The following is a 17,148-nucleotide window of genomic DNA, read 5'->3' as shown; positions in this document are numbered from 1 at the left end:
ATGCATCGGGGCCCTCGGAAGGATATCCGTGCCCTTCGCTACGCTGCGACCCCCCACTCGCTTCCGCTCGTGGGTGCACCACGCTTTCTTCACCAACCACGCTTTTATCACCAATTTTTATCACACCACGCAATTGGCTATCTCAACCACCCAACATGCCTAAATCGTCCAATTTTAGCGAAGATCGAATGGCTAAGGCCGTCGCATTCGCTATAGCCGAAAAAAAACCGAATATCTCGAAAATTGCACGTGAATTCGACGTATCTCGTGAAACCCTCAATTCACGCATCAAAAAGGCTAAATCGTCTCCTACTCCAAAGGATTCGCATCGGAACAATCTCCGTGCGTTCCAGGAGAAGGCCTTGATCAACTGGATCGTGAAAATGCATAGTTGGAATCTTCCTCCTACTGCTGCAGTTATAGAAGCATAGGCAAATCAAGCGCTTTCCCGAGCTGGTCAAGAAAAACAGGTTAGCAAGATATGGGCCTATCGTTTTATCGAACGTCTTCCAAAACATCTACAACTAGCACCAATAAAACAGAAAACCAAAGAATTGAAACGAATTCAAGCGGAAGATGCTGGTTTTCTTGCTCATTGGTACGATCAGCTTGAATTTCTCCTCCGAGATGTTCCTGCACGGCTAGTTTACAACTTCGACGAATGCAGTTTCCAACCTGGTTAAGGTCGATCTCGAAACGTTATTGGATCTTCGTCATATTGTCCTAATTTGGCTGAATCTGAACGAGGCGAAAATATTACTGCAGTTAAATACATCGCAGCCGATAGATGGTTAATGGATCCGTTGTTTATCTTTAAAAGCACAGGTAACTTCATAAAAGCGTGGTTTGATAGTAGCGATAATCTTCCACTCAATTCCGCTGTTACAATATCGCAAAATAGTTGGATAACTAATAAATTAGCCCTTACTTAGCTAGATCATTTTATCGCTGCTACTGCTACTTCCGACTGGTTAAAAAGTGGTAAAAAACGGTATCTTTTATTTGACGGTCATAGTATACATCTTACCCTTGAATTCCTTCAAAAATATGAACAAAATTCGATTATTCTATTTGCATTTTTACCACATTCGACTCATATCTGTCAACCACTTGATAGAAAGCCATTTTTGAATTATAAACAACAATTTCGGCTTATAAATAATAAGTTATCATTCTAGGAAGGCCGACCGTACAGAAAAACTGATTTTCTCCAGATTATTAGTCCAATTCGCAAAAAGGCCTTCAACACACGAATTATTCGCACATCTTTCAAAGAACGTGGAATTTATCCAGTTAATAGTAAACAAATCGTGGCCAATTTATCAAATCAGATAGTTATTCCTGATGTCGATATCCCGGAACTTCGGATACCAGGTATACGTACACCATCTCCGGAATTTCTATCTTCTAGCGTGGAAAATAGCCCTCCAACTACTATTAAAACGCTCGAACGAAATCAGGTAAAAATTATCAGAGATATAAAAGAAAATTCGGAAAAAACCCAGCAAAATATCGCTAAAAACTTCAAACATCAGTTAGATAAACTCGAGAAGCTTGCAATGACACAAGATTCACTTCGACGTGTTCGGGCTGCACAAGCCCCCCAACGTCGTATTTATACTAAACGACAGGTTAAACCACTTAGCCAAGATGGTATCCTACGGTCTCGTGATACAAATCGTTCAATTCGACAAAGAAAAGAGAAGGAAAATATAGCTGAAAAAAGGAAACTTGATAAACAACTCGAGAAAGCGTATAGTTTCAAACCAATTCAACGCACTCAAGAGAGTATTCAAAGATCTATCAATAATACAAAAGAAGCAGAGGAGACTGGAGAGTTATTCTATTTAGATTATTAGTTATTTATTACTAGTTTAGTTAATTAATTTGATCTTTTTCTTGCTAATCGATTTTTCTTAACCAGCTCAGGAAAGCGCTTGATTTGCCTACGCTTCTATAACTACAGCAGTAGGAGAAAGATTCCAACTATGCATTTTCACGATCCAGTTGATCAAGGCCTTCTCCTAGAACACACAGAGATTATTCTGATACAAATCCTTTGGAGTAGGAGACGATTTAGCCTTTTTGATGCATAAATCGAGGGTTTCACGAGATACGTCGAATTCACGTGCAATTTTCGAGATATTTAATTTTTTTTTCGGCTATAACGAATGCGACGGCCTTAGCCATTCGATCTTCGCTAAAATTGGACGATTTAGGCATGTTGGGTGGTTGAGATAGCCAATTGCGTGGTGTGATAAAAATTGGTGATAAAAGCGTGGTTGGTGAAGAAAGCGTGGTGCACCCACGAGCGGAAGCGAGTGGGGGGTCGCAGCGTAGCGAAGGGCACGGATAGCGGAAAATGCGTCTAAAAGGCCCCACTGTGGTGCTAACTAAAACAGCGCTTTACCTAATAGAGCGCACACAGCGATCCTTTCCAAGGACAGAATGGTCAAGTCTTGGACTATGTATGCCTAGTGTATTTCTCCGCTTGTGCTATCTTCCTCTTACACCTCCCACACCCGAGACAAACAGAGTAAAAATGCCACTCCGCTTCATTGAAGTACCGAATCCCGAGGTCCCTGCTTGGGGCGAGCTTGAATTGGATGTCTATCTCCTTTCTGAATGGGACAAACCTCACCCTGACCCCTTGGTGTCCAACGAATCCCCTGCCGACCGTCGCAAAAGGCTTTTACGCCAGTTTCTCGCATTAGGAGACGAAGGAAGAGAGGTGCATACAGTCTATACCACATAAAGGACCAGGTCATTGAACTAACCGAATAATGACCTATTAGCCTTACCGACCAGGCAAGCCGCCAGCCTCTCCCACTCAAGCTCAAATAGATGATATTCTTCGTCCTGCACGGCCTGAAGCACTGCGTGTGTACGGTCATAATACTGGTGCCGATGCAGGATGCTGGATTCGTCTCTGCTACACAAATGAAGAGGGTCATAATGCTCTATGGTCTGCCAATGAATCCGCCCAATGGGTGACTTACGGCGGCGTTGTGCTTGATGACGAAAGTATCTTCGGTGGCCTGGATTTGGCAGCTGCCCTGGAAATATTTCCTGAGCGTGTCACAAACGAGGCGGTCAATATTGAGCTTAGAGAGGAGAGCCTCAAGGACGCAAAATGGTCCGCTGAAGAAGGCGACTGGGCTGAAAACCCCCTTGGCCCATATGCTCTGTATCAGGCGGATTGTGTTGTTACCCATATGTACGTGGAGGATGATGTTGCGGTAAATGGCGGGGGTGTGTTACACGTGTTTTTGGACGACCGTGGGAATGTGGTCAGGCAATGGCGGGTGCAAGATGATGGGTCGGAGAGTAACTATGATGGCACTTCGTTTGCGGGCGTTTGGAAAGTGGCTTTTGAAGGCGAAAAGGGAGAAGTCGGTCCTGCTTACCGCGAGGGCGAAAGAACCGCGGCGCCCCATACACATCTGGAAAACCTGAGGTTGTGAGCTAGTCCTTGTCGATATAAAGCCAGACATTCTCTGTCCGGTGAAGCAAACTCCCTGAAAGCGCCTCCTGAGTGGTGTGTTACCAAGCGGAAAATGGTGTGAAATGAATTGGAAGAAACAGAAGAGATATAATAAGAAAAGCTTCAATTCGCCTCGGGCCAGGATATCTGATACTGAGGGACGAGATGTTCGAAGTTAAATTGAATCTGCTGTATGCCCAAACTTCATGTCTTCAGAACTCAACATGTTCTCCCAGTCCGCATCGTCCCACGGCGGGAGTTCGTCCTCCTCATCAAGCAGCTCGATACCTGGAAGAGAAGATGCATGGTCAGCTTGCTCCAGAATTATGAGTCGATGTCACATACTTTCAATCTCCCATGGATCATTCCCACCTATCGAGTCATCTTGGTCACGTTTGCTGTACGAACCGGGAGTCTGTTGATCGGCGAACTTGCTCCCGGCGAAGTTAACTTTGCACATTTTGTATTCAGGGCGTTTCCCGAAGCCTTAAGGGCAAGTTACATCAGCTGTGTTCATCTTCCCTATCAATGAGCCTACAGGGCTGCGAACATACCTCTTTCATCGCGCCATCCATTGTTTCTGCTTGTATCAAGACAATACCCGTTACCAGTACCGTATCGATAGACCTTCGGTTGATTGAATAGGTTTATTGCGCAAAAGACATGTGTGGGGTCTTTGTCGACTGCACCGCCCGGAATTTGTGAATCCGTCAACGCCATCTTACCCCATTGATCGGGGGTATTCGAGAGACTCGTCGCGTACGCCAGGGACATTGTAAAATTGCGTTTGAAGTTATAGCCAAGCGTTCGACCGGAGTTTTCCCATTCCTGTAACATTCTCAGTAAATCGGATAGTAAAGCACAGATGTAAATAAATCATTGAACGTACCGTTTCGTCAATGCCGTGAGCGAGAGGGACTGGCTCAGGATATCGCGTCAACCGCCCGAAGGCTGGTGGGTCTTTATCTTTCTCGCTTCCTCCAGGGGTCCATCTTTCGTCCTTCCTGGCGCCCCGCCTGGACCAAAGCTTCCAATCTTCTTCATCCGATTTGCTATCACGATCAAAATAAGCCACGTTGGTGTACAATGTACTCAAAAGCGCTGAGGGGGTCAGTCATTTTTTCCAAGTAGAAATGAATACAGGCCAAAAATCTCACCGTTACAGTTTCCTTGCAATGACTGTTGTCACGTGGGCACGCAGTTGGCAGTTGGGGGGACCCGGTGCGGTTTGTATTTGGCACCCCAGTCTCCGCCCTCTTCGGTCCCACCAAAGGGAAACTCATCACAGCTGATTGTATCTACCGTCTTACCGAGGCCGGCGGCTGTATTGAGCTTCTCCTTCTGGTCAGTACAGTATGACTTTGCCTTTCCAATCGCGCTGTCTCTCCACCTGTTGCACGTGTACGCGTCTCGCGTTTGGCGCCGGTCAGGATCCCATGTGAGCTCGACACCATCGCTGCTGGCGCCATCTGACCCAAACCATCCGAAGATGCCGTCGCAGATACCTCTGACTGTCTGGGACGAACCATCTGTGGTAACAACCTGGTTGGCAGAGAATGCTTGGCAGTTATCTGTGGAAGTCAATAAACTATTTCGTCAGAGGGTGAGTATGAGTACATACAGCGAAATTCTGGAAGAGTTGGCTGTTTGTTCCCGGACTTGGGACAATCGAATTTCTGAGATCCGGTAAATGAAGAGACACCAGCCGTGTCTGGGTTTGTCCCATCGTCACTGTCTGCCCTCTTGAATATTATAGATCCCGCATCGGGAATGGGTGATGTAGCATTTGATTTCCCATCATTAGAGCCGTAACCCTTGCGATGGAGGTGCATATGGTTCCTGCGGTGGTGAAAATGGCTAGCAGGTGGGACATATGGCTCAAGGCCACTGTCAGCTGACAGTGCATCATCATAATCATCATGGAAGAGTCCCTTTTCATCTGCATCTGACAGTATCTTGACGTCTCTCTTTGAGTTAAGAGTGGCGTCTGATTCGACGTTGCTATTTTCATAGATCGTGTACTTGTTACCTGGCACACTGTAAAGGTAGACTGGCGTGAAGTGCCAATTCCACGTACCGCCGAGAATGTTGGCATATCCTCCATAGCCTAGATTATAGTAGAGATAGGCACCATATTTATAGGTGTAGGTAGGATCGGTGTCGGTTCCAATAGACCCTGTCACAGTGGCGGAGAAATCAAGAGTGCTGTTCAGGAAAGCTATAATCTGCGCGTCCACAAGATTTCCCTTGCCCAAGATGGCCGGCCCTACCTCAATACCAATTCGGGCACTGGGAGACACATCAATGGCAAGGTTTGCGGATGCCTGAGCGGAGGCGTAGAATTGTGGTTCCAGACCGGTTTTCGGTCGCTCTTGCTGAGACTTGATATTTTCGATCTTATCATAGTCCGTATCGCCTTTAGTCCCATCCTCGTCCTGAGGGAAGTAGAGTTCTGCACGGCCAAAGTGCACTCGAGCGCCAGCCTTGGCCTGTCCACTCAGAGTCACACTGCCGCGAATCTTTACAACATTCTGAAGTCAGTATACCTCTTTGACAAATACTTTGCGGCATAAGACTTACCCTGCCGTATATATCCAAGCTAGGTCCAACAGTTGCTATACCTTTGATACTCAGACCAGGGTAAGCAAGTGTGTCAATGAGCTTTCTCCAATCCGAAGTGTAAGTCATGATGGCATTTCCTTTGAGTCGCAATCCGAGATATGCGCTTGGCTCTACACCCAAATAGCCGTACGTATCATCCACCTTCAATGGCACGATAGTTCCAGAGAGATAGTAAGCATATGTCGCGTCCATCTGAACATCCGCATCGAGGTACATTCTCATCTCTGCATAGAAAGTTCGGCGGGCACATCTGTGCGTTATAGTCAGTAACCGAATGCCAAAGAATGGTGTTGGCATGGATGAGAGCTCACCCCTTTACAGCCCGGTATAGAAGAAAGCTCTTCTGGAAGGCCATGTTGAGGACGCCATCGTTTCCAGCTTCGACGGTATTCATCTTTTTCAGCCAGTCCACGAATTTGCCGAACCACCGCTTCGCTAACCCGGTGTCTGCAGTCTCCATCATGTCAGTGCTGCCGGAGGCGAGCTTGACTGAAGTGCTATTCGAGGCAGCTCTCGTTTTCACGTCCTTGATAAAAGATTTCCAATCATCTTTCGTAAGTTTCTCGTGGACGGATCTCTTTTTTGATGATGGCTTAGAGTCCGTTACTTCATCCCAGTACGGAAGCAGATTGGTGTAATCAATGCGCATGTTGACCGGACCATCGTTCCGCTTGATAAGATGGAAGTTGTAGTCTATCTTGAGCTCATAAACCTCGTTCTCATTGTTTTCCGCAGAGCGAGCTCGGACATGGTGATGGGGAAGCTCATACGTATCTGAGGCCTGTGCCATGGAGACAACGCGGGCGAATGGACCTTCTCCAACATGATCCGGCAGCTTGATGATCGTATCTTCAGCGCCTTTGCGAAAGATCTTCTCGCATTCAGGAGATCCCTTTGGGTAGTTGCAGTACACAAACATAGTCTCTTCAGCGTGGTCAAAGGTTGAGTCAAGGATAGTAGTGTTGGTAGTGATCATTGAACGTCTTCTGTTGGGCATTTTACTGCTGCGGCGGGCAACAGTGTATGAATCACCAAAGGCATTGTCAATTGATTCCGGCGGCCCATCCAACATTAGAAAGCCATAGGCATGATCTGTCGCGTGGTGCTAAGTCAATAATGCTTGCATCCGGAAGGGGCTTAGGTTTACCTGAAGGATCCTCTTCGATTGGATCATCAGTGGATTGATCATCATTGTTGCCCTGGTTGTCAGCAAATGCCCAGGCAACGTCGTCACCATCATCCTCATAAGCATCTTCCCAAAGATATGAGGGTGGGACAGGCCAATCCTCATTATACTGGGAAGGTGGGTCACAGCAGAGATAGAAGGCAGGATCGAACTCGGGCAGAATTGGATTTGCAGCGCATTGATCCCCAACAGTGCAGTCACCTTTGCAGTACTTTGCAGAATAAGGATTGATCATAGGCTCATATGCTTCAGAGATCTTAGTCTGGGTTTTCTTGCATTGACGCGGCTGACAGGTAGCATCATCCAACGTGCTTACAGCATCCTGAGTCGTCCATCTGCAATTATCGAACTTCTTGGACTTAGGACAGCACAAGCCTCGCTTAAATCTATCGTGCAAATCACTGCTGAATTCACGTGAGCACCAACCCCCGTCATCTGTATCAAACCGAGAGGCCACACTCTCATAGCCATCCTTGCACCCAGGTGTCCCAAGCTCCCCGATGCTTTGATATGGCATTAAAGGGCCTTCGCAACCACTCCAGTAGCACTGATGGAGAAGTTCCGTTGAGTCGCAGCATAAGGAGCGGTGACCTTGGAAACACTGCCCTTCTCCCAATGCGTCAGTGAATGTGTCTGTGGCCAGCTCGAACTGGCTATCGCCACATTTGCCTGAACAGCCTACTTCGCTGCGAACCGGCTCGCCCTGTACTTTGTGAATATCGTTCCGGATAGTGAGGCGATGAGAACTTACATTCCACTGGCAGTTACTTGGCATCTGTTTATTAGGACAGCACACATGTCGGTACCAACCTTCAGAGCATTGACCGATCAAGCCCACCGTACCAGCCTTCTGCAAAGGTGCATGGGCAGTTGACACAGAGGATGTCCCAGAAGGACATTTTTGCTTAGGGCCGCTCTCTTTGGAGCTACCGTCGGTGCAAAGCTCTGTGACAAAGCAGTTCTGGCCATTGAAGGATGCAAACTCATTGGTCAATTTCTCCTTTTGCTCATCACTGAGTTCGCCACCTCGTGTCAGAGCACCATCCATGGCTGCATCCCCGAAAAGAGCATTTATGGCATCATAGTCCTGTGTGTCTTGATCTATAGCCCAGATCATCAGGCCTGACAGACATTGAGATGTGAGAAACTTTTTCTTGGCTGTAAACGACTCCTCGTCGTCGTATGAGATCCACTGGTCAGCGGAATAAGTCATGTACTTTGTTGTCGACTTCTCGTCATAGTATGTGTCTGTGTTCAGGGAGTTGTTTCGTGAACGAATCTCAGCGTATGTCAGAATGCCTGCTGTATCAGAGCAATCCCCAGGCAGACCAGCTGTGGAAAACTGGCAGCCCTCATTTGGGTCATGACAGGTACTATCTAACATGGTAAAAGAGCGGCCATAGAAGCCGAAACCCATGACCACGTTTTCAGGTTTCACGTTGTTACGCCAAAGGAGATCCAGTCCCTGCTTGGCCTCAGTCAGATTTGTATGACCTTTCAGGTAGGGTCCGGTCCAATCATTGTGTTTGTCCCATAGACCGTGGAAGTCGTAAGACATGAGGTTGAAGTATGAAATATACTTCTGAAGCTGCTCAACATCAAACCCTCTGAGGTACCAATAACTGGCCGGCAAGGTGATAGAAATTTCCCAGCCGGGATTCTCTTGATCAAAACGTTCTCGAAGCCTGGCCACAAAGGTAACATAGTTACCGTAATCTTCTTTGGCACCTCCACGGTCTTCCGCAACAGGATATTCCCAATCCAGATCGACCTGTTGACGGATCAATTTATGCTGATAGAAAATACCGAAGTTTACAACTTACCCCATCAAGGCCATATTTCTTCAAATATGCTACCAAAGAATCCATGAACGTCTGGGTATTCTGATAGTCTGCCACAAGGTCAGACCAGATGGTGGCCGTGGCGCCATCATTGAAATCCCAACCACCAATGGCTATGTTGACGCGAAGTCCTTCAAACCGGTCCTTCAAGTGTGCAGCGCGAGTCACTAGGTCACTGTCGTCCTCCGAGATCTCAAACTTATCGCTAATAACAGCGAAGGCCAGGTTCAAGTGAGTCAGTCCACCCGCGGGGATATGCTCGGGTATGTATTTATCGCATTTTCTATTGTCCATGTTGAACAGCTCGTAGTATGCGACTCGGCGATCTAGCTTCATAATATCGGTGTGGGAGTCACAGCTCGGTTCACTTATTAGTTAGTAGCTGTTTTCATTTAATTGAAGACGTCGAAATCCACGTACTCTACTTCCTTACAACCAGACTGACAGCCATCTCCACAAAACTCTGACGTGGTACCGCAGAATCCAGCAAAGCTATATATAGGATCAGTAATCTGTTCAGTATGTCCTTGACATGATGAATGACATACCTGCAGCATACGCCCAGCGGACATCCAACATTCCCTTTTGAGTATTTGCCGCACTCTGCGGTGGCGTTGCAGTTACTCATACATCCCTCTTCTCGAGGTCAATATGTGGTCAATTGTCAGAACAAAAACAGAGAACTATTTACCACCACAGTGCTCTTCTGTGAATCCACATGACCCAGATGAGCTGCAGCATCCATTTTTGCACGGCATAAGCTCTGAGCAGACTGAATTCTGCTGAGCCCATACCGTGATACTCCCTGCTAGTAGCAGGGCCAAAAGCCACCAGGGCATAACGAAAAGATGATTTTGGTTATGTTCCAAAACCTAGACAGTCTGAATGATGAACCTAGGGGAAATCCAAGAGAAAATTCACGAGATTGCTGGCAAGGGTGCAACGCTTTTGTAGTATTCGGAACACCTGGTGCCTTACGTGTATTGTCTATGGATAATACCCAAGTATCCAGTATTGAAAACGGTAATTTCGACTTGGCGACACTAGTTCTGAGCCCCATTGAGCATTTATAACACTAGAAAACTCAATTACCCATTTATTAACACAGCAAGTGAAAGCAACTACTAATGTTTACTGGTGACTACCTGAAACGAGTAGCTAGCTGCTAGGTACGAAATTTGAATTTGTACAAATACTCTGAATCAATGCACCCTCTCGGTGGAAAAGACACGAGGTCTTGCCCAAGTGGCTATTATGTAAATAGCCAAACCAAGTGCCCATATTTTACTGATGAAAAAACTGAATTATGCCTCACTATAAAGTCTGTGAAGCGATCGCCAGGCAGGGTCGAATAACGGCATCTTGTGCAGAACCCACACTTGGATCAGGTGCTTGCACGGGTATTTTCTGTCCCATTACTCATATCAATGGTTTTAGATCTTTTTAAATAGAAGCTGTCGGTTTCAGAAACTCAGTTCATTGCACTACTGCAGGGGAAATGAAAGAGGGGTAACATCGGTACATTATCTTGGCAAGTTGATGACGCTCGGTGCAGGTCCGAAACGTCAAGCTTCACCTGTAGAAACGGCGTCAATAGCTAGTGGCTTCATCTTGCCCTGCTCATTCGACTCTTCATTAGCCCCGATGCATCCAGGACGGGTTCCTGAATGGGTGGGAACTCCTCGCTTCGCGAGAGCTCCACAGGTTGACCCGCTCTTGGCATATTCTCCACCATCAGATTTCTCATTTTTCAGCTCTGGACTAGTAGCCCCATATCCAATTGTTGGTTGGCCCCGGGAGTGGTCACGGGGGGCCTGACGATTCAGTCTCAAAGAGCTTTCGGAAGATGTGTATCTTCCGTATAGCCAAGAGGTTGTATGTTACAATTTCTGTCTTTTAGCGCGACATGTTTCCATCTTTCCATTCCCCATGGAACCACACTCAATATACTCTTACTAGTTACCCTGGACTAATATAAGCGAGAACATGGAGGGATTTATTTGTCAGTCGACCAACTTGAGTTCTCAATTACCATTCAGGTTACATGGTGAAATATGTCTATGTGTAATCGGTGCTGAATTGTACCTGATGTTCGATCTATGATCGTACCTTCTGGAGAATCTGGAATCGGAAGCAGATTTTATACACAATATTGGGAATGGTTGAAGAAGCCATTCCGCATCAAATCTATGTCAACAGCAAAGTGCTAGCAGTCTCGGGATAAACTAACTGGATATACCACACATAGATAGTGGTTACAAAAGCGGCTTTTCGAATGATTTGCTGTGGGTCACCCCTATCGCTTCGGCCCTAGGAGACCGGAGCAGCATCCTAAACCAAAGAAAAAACGGCAGGGGTGGAGGGTGGGGGAAGAGAAAGTGGTAATCTATCAGTCGATTTTACGAAAGACTCTGGGCCCTCTGGGAAAGTTTCCGAACATACGCCTCCTCGGTAAACAGTGCCGGTGAGAGGATAACGGTAGGGGACTGCTGAGGCTAGTCTTTTCTTTGCCAGGACCCCGAGGACGGGATGCAATGTCTTAGAATAAAACTCGTTTGGCGGCTGATAGAAAAACTTGGTTGGGGCTTCGACCCAAAGAGATAGTAGGTGGTGGTGAACTCGCCCTGCCAAGAAGAACGGAGTGTTTCAGGCAGCCAATCGCTCGAGGTCTCGTATCTGCGCCGACCCGATGGGGTTACAACATGCTGCCTTGGCATCCCGGAACATCTTGGCATTAGCGCCGAAGAGGCTTTGGCCCCCGCCAAGAGCTCCAAAATGGATCAGGAGAGAGTTCCATCCCGTGGTTTAAGGGCGGGGAAGCTCCACTTGTGGGCCCTACAGCGTCGGGCCGTTGATTTACAGAGATTGAGGCAGAATGGTGCTGCAAATCTCAAGATCGCACGTCCACTTATAGATTAATACCTTGGCATTGTGGCCTCCGTATATGATTACTGAGTGTAGTTTTTTCTTACTATCGCATACAGGGAAGTATTGTTTTGAATGGAGAATTTGCTAGTCACTAGCTAGGAATAGGCAGAATATGACTAGGACCTTTTTAACAGGTTTCGCCCCCCTGGGTTTCGCCTTTAGGTCCGAGTTGAGGTTTTCATCCTCAAAGATTTGAAGGCCAAAATACACGCTCAGCTTTTTCAACATGGAAGTGCCCCTCAACTTCATTTCTTTGGCCCTTGTGGTAAACCTGATAATTGCACCTGTATACTCCGTACAGATTCGGAATTCGTCCGGTGCACCCCCTGAGGGTATTGCCGTGGGATGTTGGAATGCATTGAGCACAAACATCACATGTAGTCAGTTGGTGCCCGCATACAAGGTCTCACAGCAAGTGCTTTACAGCAACACAGATCTTTCGAAGCTATGCACGACAACATGTTCGAATTCACTACATGAATTCCAAGAAGATGTCTATGAAAGCTGCGGTGATGCCACTCTGAGTTTTGATGGTAGAAATACTACTGCTGCTGAGCTTGTTGATCCTCTAGTTTGGGCGTATAATGTTACTTGTCTTCAGGATTCGTAAGTATGGTTCTCAAAGCATGAAAATATAACCTAACACTGGCAAAGTTCAGGATTTTGCAATCCTCAGATATTTAACTCATCATATTTTCTTGATGGCTGTTCCGATTGTGTTCTTTCATATATCGCTCGCATGCTTGAGTCCGATTACGGCCGCGTCAGATTCAATGATAAGGGCTTCTCTAGCCAACTCTCATCATGTGGTGTTCCTGCTACTAAGTATCCATATACGACCCCAACTTCGTCTCCTCTCTCATCAAGTACAGCGCCTGGGTCGGCGTAAGTCTTTCCTCGCCCCTTTGTTTTTCGCCTTCACTTGCTCACCTCTCAAAGGTCATCAACGCCTACAACGCGAGCCTGCAGTGGTGATAGCTATACCGTCGGTGAGGACGATAGTTGTGAGTCAATTGCTGAAGCCAATTCAATCCCAATCGGCACTTTTCTCGCCGATAACGGGATTGACCAGAACTGCACAACCTTAAAGCCCGGATCAGAGGTGTGTCTTTCACCCTCCTGTACACTTTATAAAGTCAAAGAGGGAGACACCTGCAAAACTATTCTTGAAGGAAAGGGTTACTATAAGAACCAGCTGCTATCTTGGAACCCGTAGGGAACACCCTTTTGTTAACAGAAAGAGACCTGAGATTGCGTACTGATTAACCCAGGACACTCCGCACCAATTGCGATAATCTTGAAACCGTGGTTGGACAGGGTATCTGCATTTCGTAAGCGAAAGATGGAAAATGCACTGTGATTGTCTAAGCTGATCAGAAACGAATAGTCCACCAGGAAGCTCGACATGGGACGTTACGACGACCAACCGGACGTCCACTATGTTTGTCAATCCCTTTGACAGATAGATTTAATGACCAAATACTAATACCTCTCAGGATCTTTACTATGTTCCCCGGGGACTGGGAAACCGGCCCAGCACCAACTCAGGTGACAGAATCTCCGACATACACTGCTTTGCCGACCAACTTCTCCCCCATAACAAGTACATACACAGTCAACCAAACGGCACAAAGTATGATTGAAGACTACTCTAAGTACTGCCCTATTTTGGATGAAGACTACGAAGATGGCTTCCGGTGGGAAGACCTTTCAGACACTTGTCAGGATCTGCTTGATCCTTACTGTAGTCCTGATATCCACTCCCCGTCGCCTAAATCAACCGAGTTCCCAGGCTCCTGCACGCCAACTGTTTCTGCTACTCCAACTGCCTCATCGACGCCCGCTCCGTCGCCAACACTAGATGGTACGACCGCTCGGTGTAACAAATACCATTATGTTGTGGCGAACGACACCTGTCCTGCGGTTGTTAAAAGATACGGTATTACGCTCACTGATGTAAGAGATGCCTTATTTTTCTTCCTTTTATCATGATTCATGACTGAACTTCCCTTAGTTTTATTCCTGGAATCCTGGAGTCGGACCTGACTGCCGCACTCTCAAGACCGAATACTATGTTTGCGTTGGTGTTTCTGGAACTTCGACCCCAACAAACACCATGGGAACTACTTCTGCGACAGCAACTACAACCGGTAATGCCACCCCTTCACCAACTCAGGATGGCGTCACATCCAACTGTGATGACTGGCATTATGTGGAAGCTGGAGATCAATGTTTTGACCTAGCAAAGAAGTATAATATTACACTCAATGAGGTAAGTAGTCTGTAAATTGAATTCTCTAAGAGGCTATTCTAACCACTTGACAGTTCTACGACTGGAATCCCGCAGTCGGGGAAGGTTGTAAGTCTCTCAAAACGGAATACTATGTCTGCGTGGGGGTAAAAGGTGGCACAGTTCCCTCTACGACTACTTCTAAGCCAACGTCTACCGGTGGTGGCACTACCACCAGCCCATCGGAGACCTTGCCAGGAACTATTGAGACTTGCAAAAAGTATTATAAGGTTGGGGAAGACGATGGATGCTATGACATCGCCGCTGCACATGATATCACTCTGAAGAATGTATGTGCTCAGCATCCCGTTTCCCTAATCAGTGGACCCGTTACTAAACTATGAAATTGTAGTTCTATGCTTGGAACCCGAGTGTCAAAGATGACTGCAGTGGCCTCAAATTTGACACCTACGTCTGTGTGGGGATTTAGGCGTTCCGTGAGAGCAGCGGCCTGCCGAGTTCCAGTGTTGTGCTTCAACCTCCAAATTGTGTTTTCGATATCCTTATTTTTAGCAATTAGCTGAACCTAAAATTTGCAATGTTGAAATCGATTTGTTCAAGTTCAGTTCTGACTCCATACAAATAGAAAGCCTCCAAAGGCCGAGCCCTTCATGAGTGGGGTCTCTGATTCGAATGTAGCAATGGTGGAAGGAGTGCCATTTCGGTGAAATATGGAAAAGCTGTCGAGAATGAACTAGTAGAGGCGGGACGATAACCCTAGCTTAGAAGCCGGATGATAAGGACTTTTTGGTCTTGAATGACCTCGGGAGTACCTGAGGAATTACACAGCATGAAAGTCCTAGGTTATGAGGCCATTGATCAACCTGTCTCGCAGTTCGTAATTTGAACTTATTTTTCTGTAAATTCCCCGCTTAGATCTTCATTCTTCAACTCTGCTTAGGTACACTCAATAGCGTGTCATAAACTTTGGGCAGCGCATGTTTTATAGGCGCTAATTATGTCCCATCGAAAGGGCCGATAGTTGCAGAACAAGACAGAGCCCAAGAGCAGGAATCTCTCATTCTCTTCATGTTGCTTTCACACTAAGAGCTGGCCTCGTGCCATTATTTGGTTGAATAGTGGTCTTCGAGGGATGGCGCATGCTAAACTAGTAAGTGAGCTGTTATAGACCTTATTATTGTCTTTCTTTTCTTTCATCTACACCAATAACACAGTCCTATCATGGAATCCAACCATTGGTGAAGCAGAATATTAGTGTGACTGATATTCAGGATGCTGAATCTATGGAGGAACGGAGAAGAAGAGAGGATATCAAGACACCACAGAAACAACCCAATGCCCAGACCCCCCTCCACCCAAATGTAATGAATGATCAATCCACCTATCGAGATGCCTGAAAATGACTATTCTGTAGAGCTGAATCGCCCCGTCATGCCACCTCAAATGTACCCTATGCCGCTGAACGTGCACTGTCAAGGTATATGTACAGTGAGGTCTATGTGCATTCCGCATTCATTGGAAAAAACACCCATACTCTAGTGTCAAATCAATAATCGCAGCGTCTTTCTATAGACTTTACTTCTCTACAACGTCCAAAATTCTCCAAATCAAGAGTTACTGGAGAAACAGAACTTCCCCTCTAGTTCAATATCCCCGCAATCCCCCTCGACCACCACTTTCAGAAAAGCTTTTCAACCTTCTGGCCTTGCGACAGTTGCCACCATAATACTCTGAATGCCCACCCGTTTGAGATACTCCAGTTCCATGAAGACAATGAACAGTTCATGCTGTTGTCCAATCCCGTAGTGCAGAATAGTCCGCCAGTCACTTCATCTATAATAGTTGCAAGGTCCTTTTAGCGAGCATCCCAGATTGGAACCACGACTCTTTTCTTACTGTTGGTCCAGAGCCCCAAAATCTCGCTGGGACACGTGGGCGACCCTGAGGCGACAGAAGAAGTATCTATACAAGCCAGCAAGAGGGAATGGCTATGAAAGGTTGCCATTAGGCAAATTCAGCGTTCTCGAAATGGTGATAATTGCATTTCCATCTTTCGCTCAGTTGAATTTAGCTAGGGTGAACTTTGAGAACAGGCTCACGAACGGCGGTTGTGAGCATGGACCCAGGGTTTCAGGTATCTCTAGCTGAGCTGGATGATTGCCTATGCTCACTGTCAACCACTCGATTCTGGGGCGTGTTTCTGCTTGAGCAGGAGAAGAAGTCGTCCGAAACATGCGAAGCTGGGATGAGGGACCGCCGCTTGAAGGTGAATCAGTTTGCTGCTATAGTTCTTCTCCTTCTTCTTCTCGTTCCTAATCCAAGTGTCTCAAACAAAAGCGCGGATGTCATTCTGCTCCGCCAATGGTTGGGCCCTATTAACACCTGCTACTTAAAAAAAAACTTGTCGAAGTATACTCTGTAGAGGGAATATGTAGCTATCATTTATACAGGAGAAGACCTATACACCGGTGTATATGAATATACAAAGAGGATGTGTTTAACAAGCAAATCCTTTTATGTAAACTCAACTTATAGCTATTCGAGCATATATCTCGCCCCCCCCCCCCTCCCTTTACGCACGCAGCTAGAATTCGCCAAGTTATATTGTGCTACTTTACAGTTGCGTGAAAGACGCGATCCAGGCACCTTTAATATCGGGTAAAGATATTAGAAGCCTATCACTTTGCCAATTTCTGCAAACTTCGAGTGCCAATTGGTGTTATGAGAGACAGTTCAATTAGGTAAGATAGGTGGCATGGGAATCTTGGAAGGCTAGAGGGGGCTTAGTATGGATAGGCTCGGAGAGTTCTGCCATTCCTGGCCGCCTTAAAGTGGC

At 46.5% G+C, this 17,148-nt stretch overlaps 4 protein-coding genes across 4 annotated transcripts; 3 read left to right on the top strand and 1 right to left on the bottom strand.

Moving 5' to 3' along the window:
- Window positions 1-155: 155 nt before the first annotated feature.
- Window positions 156-431, top strand: N7468_006163 (uncharacterized protein; the record flags this gene model as incomplete). The annotated part of the gene is made up of 1 exon (XM_058475459.1): window positions 156-431. The coding sequence occupies one exon, from the start codon at window positions 156-158 to the stop codon at window positions 429-431; it is 276 nt and encodes a 91-aa protein (XP_058328349.1).
- Window positions 432-2,542: 2,111 nt separating this feature from the next.
- N7468_006162 (uncharacterized protein) lies at window positions 2,543-3,464 on the top strand (the record flags this gene model as incomplete). The annotated part of the gene is made up of 2 exons (XM_058475458.1): window positions 2,543-2,678; window positions 2,809-3,464. 2 exons carry the CDS (start codon window positions 2,543-2,545, stop codon window positions 3,462-3,464), a joined length of 792 nt encoding a protein of 263 aa, XP_058328348.1.
- A 195-nt stretch (window positions 3,465-3,659) lies between these two features.
- On the bottom strand, window positions 3,660-9,878 carry N7468_006161 (uncharacterized protein; the record flags this gene model as incomplete). Its single annotated transcript, XM_058475457.1, has 13 exons — window positions 3,660-3,772; window positions 3,830-3,970; window positions 4,039-4,312; window positions 4,374-4,585; window positions 4,795-5,055; window positions 5,106-6,015; window positions 6,065-6,356; window positions 6,418-7,198; window positions 7,254-9,063; window positions 9,116-9,500; window positions 9,554-9,625; window positions 9,682-9,767; window positions 9,825-9,878. 13 exons carry the CDS (start codon window positions 9,876-9,878, stop codon window positions 3,660-3,662), a joined length of 5,391 nt encoding a protein of 1,796 aa, XP_058328347.1.
- Window positions 9,879-12,287: 2,409 nt separating this feature from the next.
- Window positions 12,288-14,781, top strand: N7468_006160 (uncharacterized protein; the record flags this gene model as incomplete). The annotated part of the gene is made up of 9 exons (XM_058475456.1): window positions 12,288-12,667; window positions 12,716-12,946; window positions 13,001-13,273; window positions 13,333-13,392; window positions 13,449-13,502; window positions 13,558-14,017; window positions 14,076-14,333; window positions 14,387-14,641; window positions 14,704-14,781. The coding sequence occupies 9 exons, from the start codon at window positions 12,288-12,290 to the stop codon at window positions 14,779-14,781; spliced, it is 2,049 nt and encodes a 682-aa protein (XP_058328346.1).
- Between the last annotated feature and the right edge of the window lie 2,367 nt (window positions 14,782-17,148).

Source organism: Penicillium chermesinum (genome assembly GCF_028974085.1).
Source record: "Penicillium chermesinum strain IBT 19713 chromosome Unknown utg000005l:1.0-4115287.0:1.0-4118363.0, whole genome shotgun sequence".
In the NCBI taxonomy this organism is placed as follows: Eukaryota; Fungi; Ascomycota; class Eurotiomycetes; order Eurotiales; family Aspergillaceae; genus Penicillium; species Penicillium chermesinum.
The sequence above is the reverse complement of the archived record's forward strand: the minus strand, read 5'-3'. Positions and strand labels throughout refer to the sequence as shown.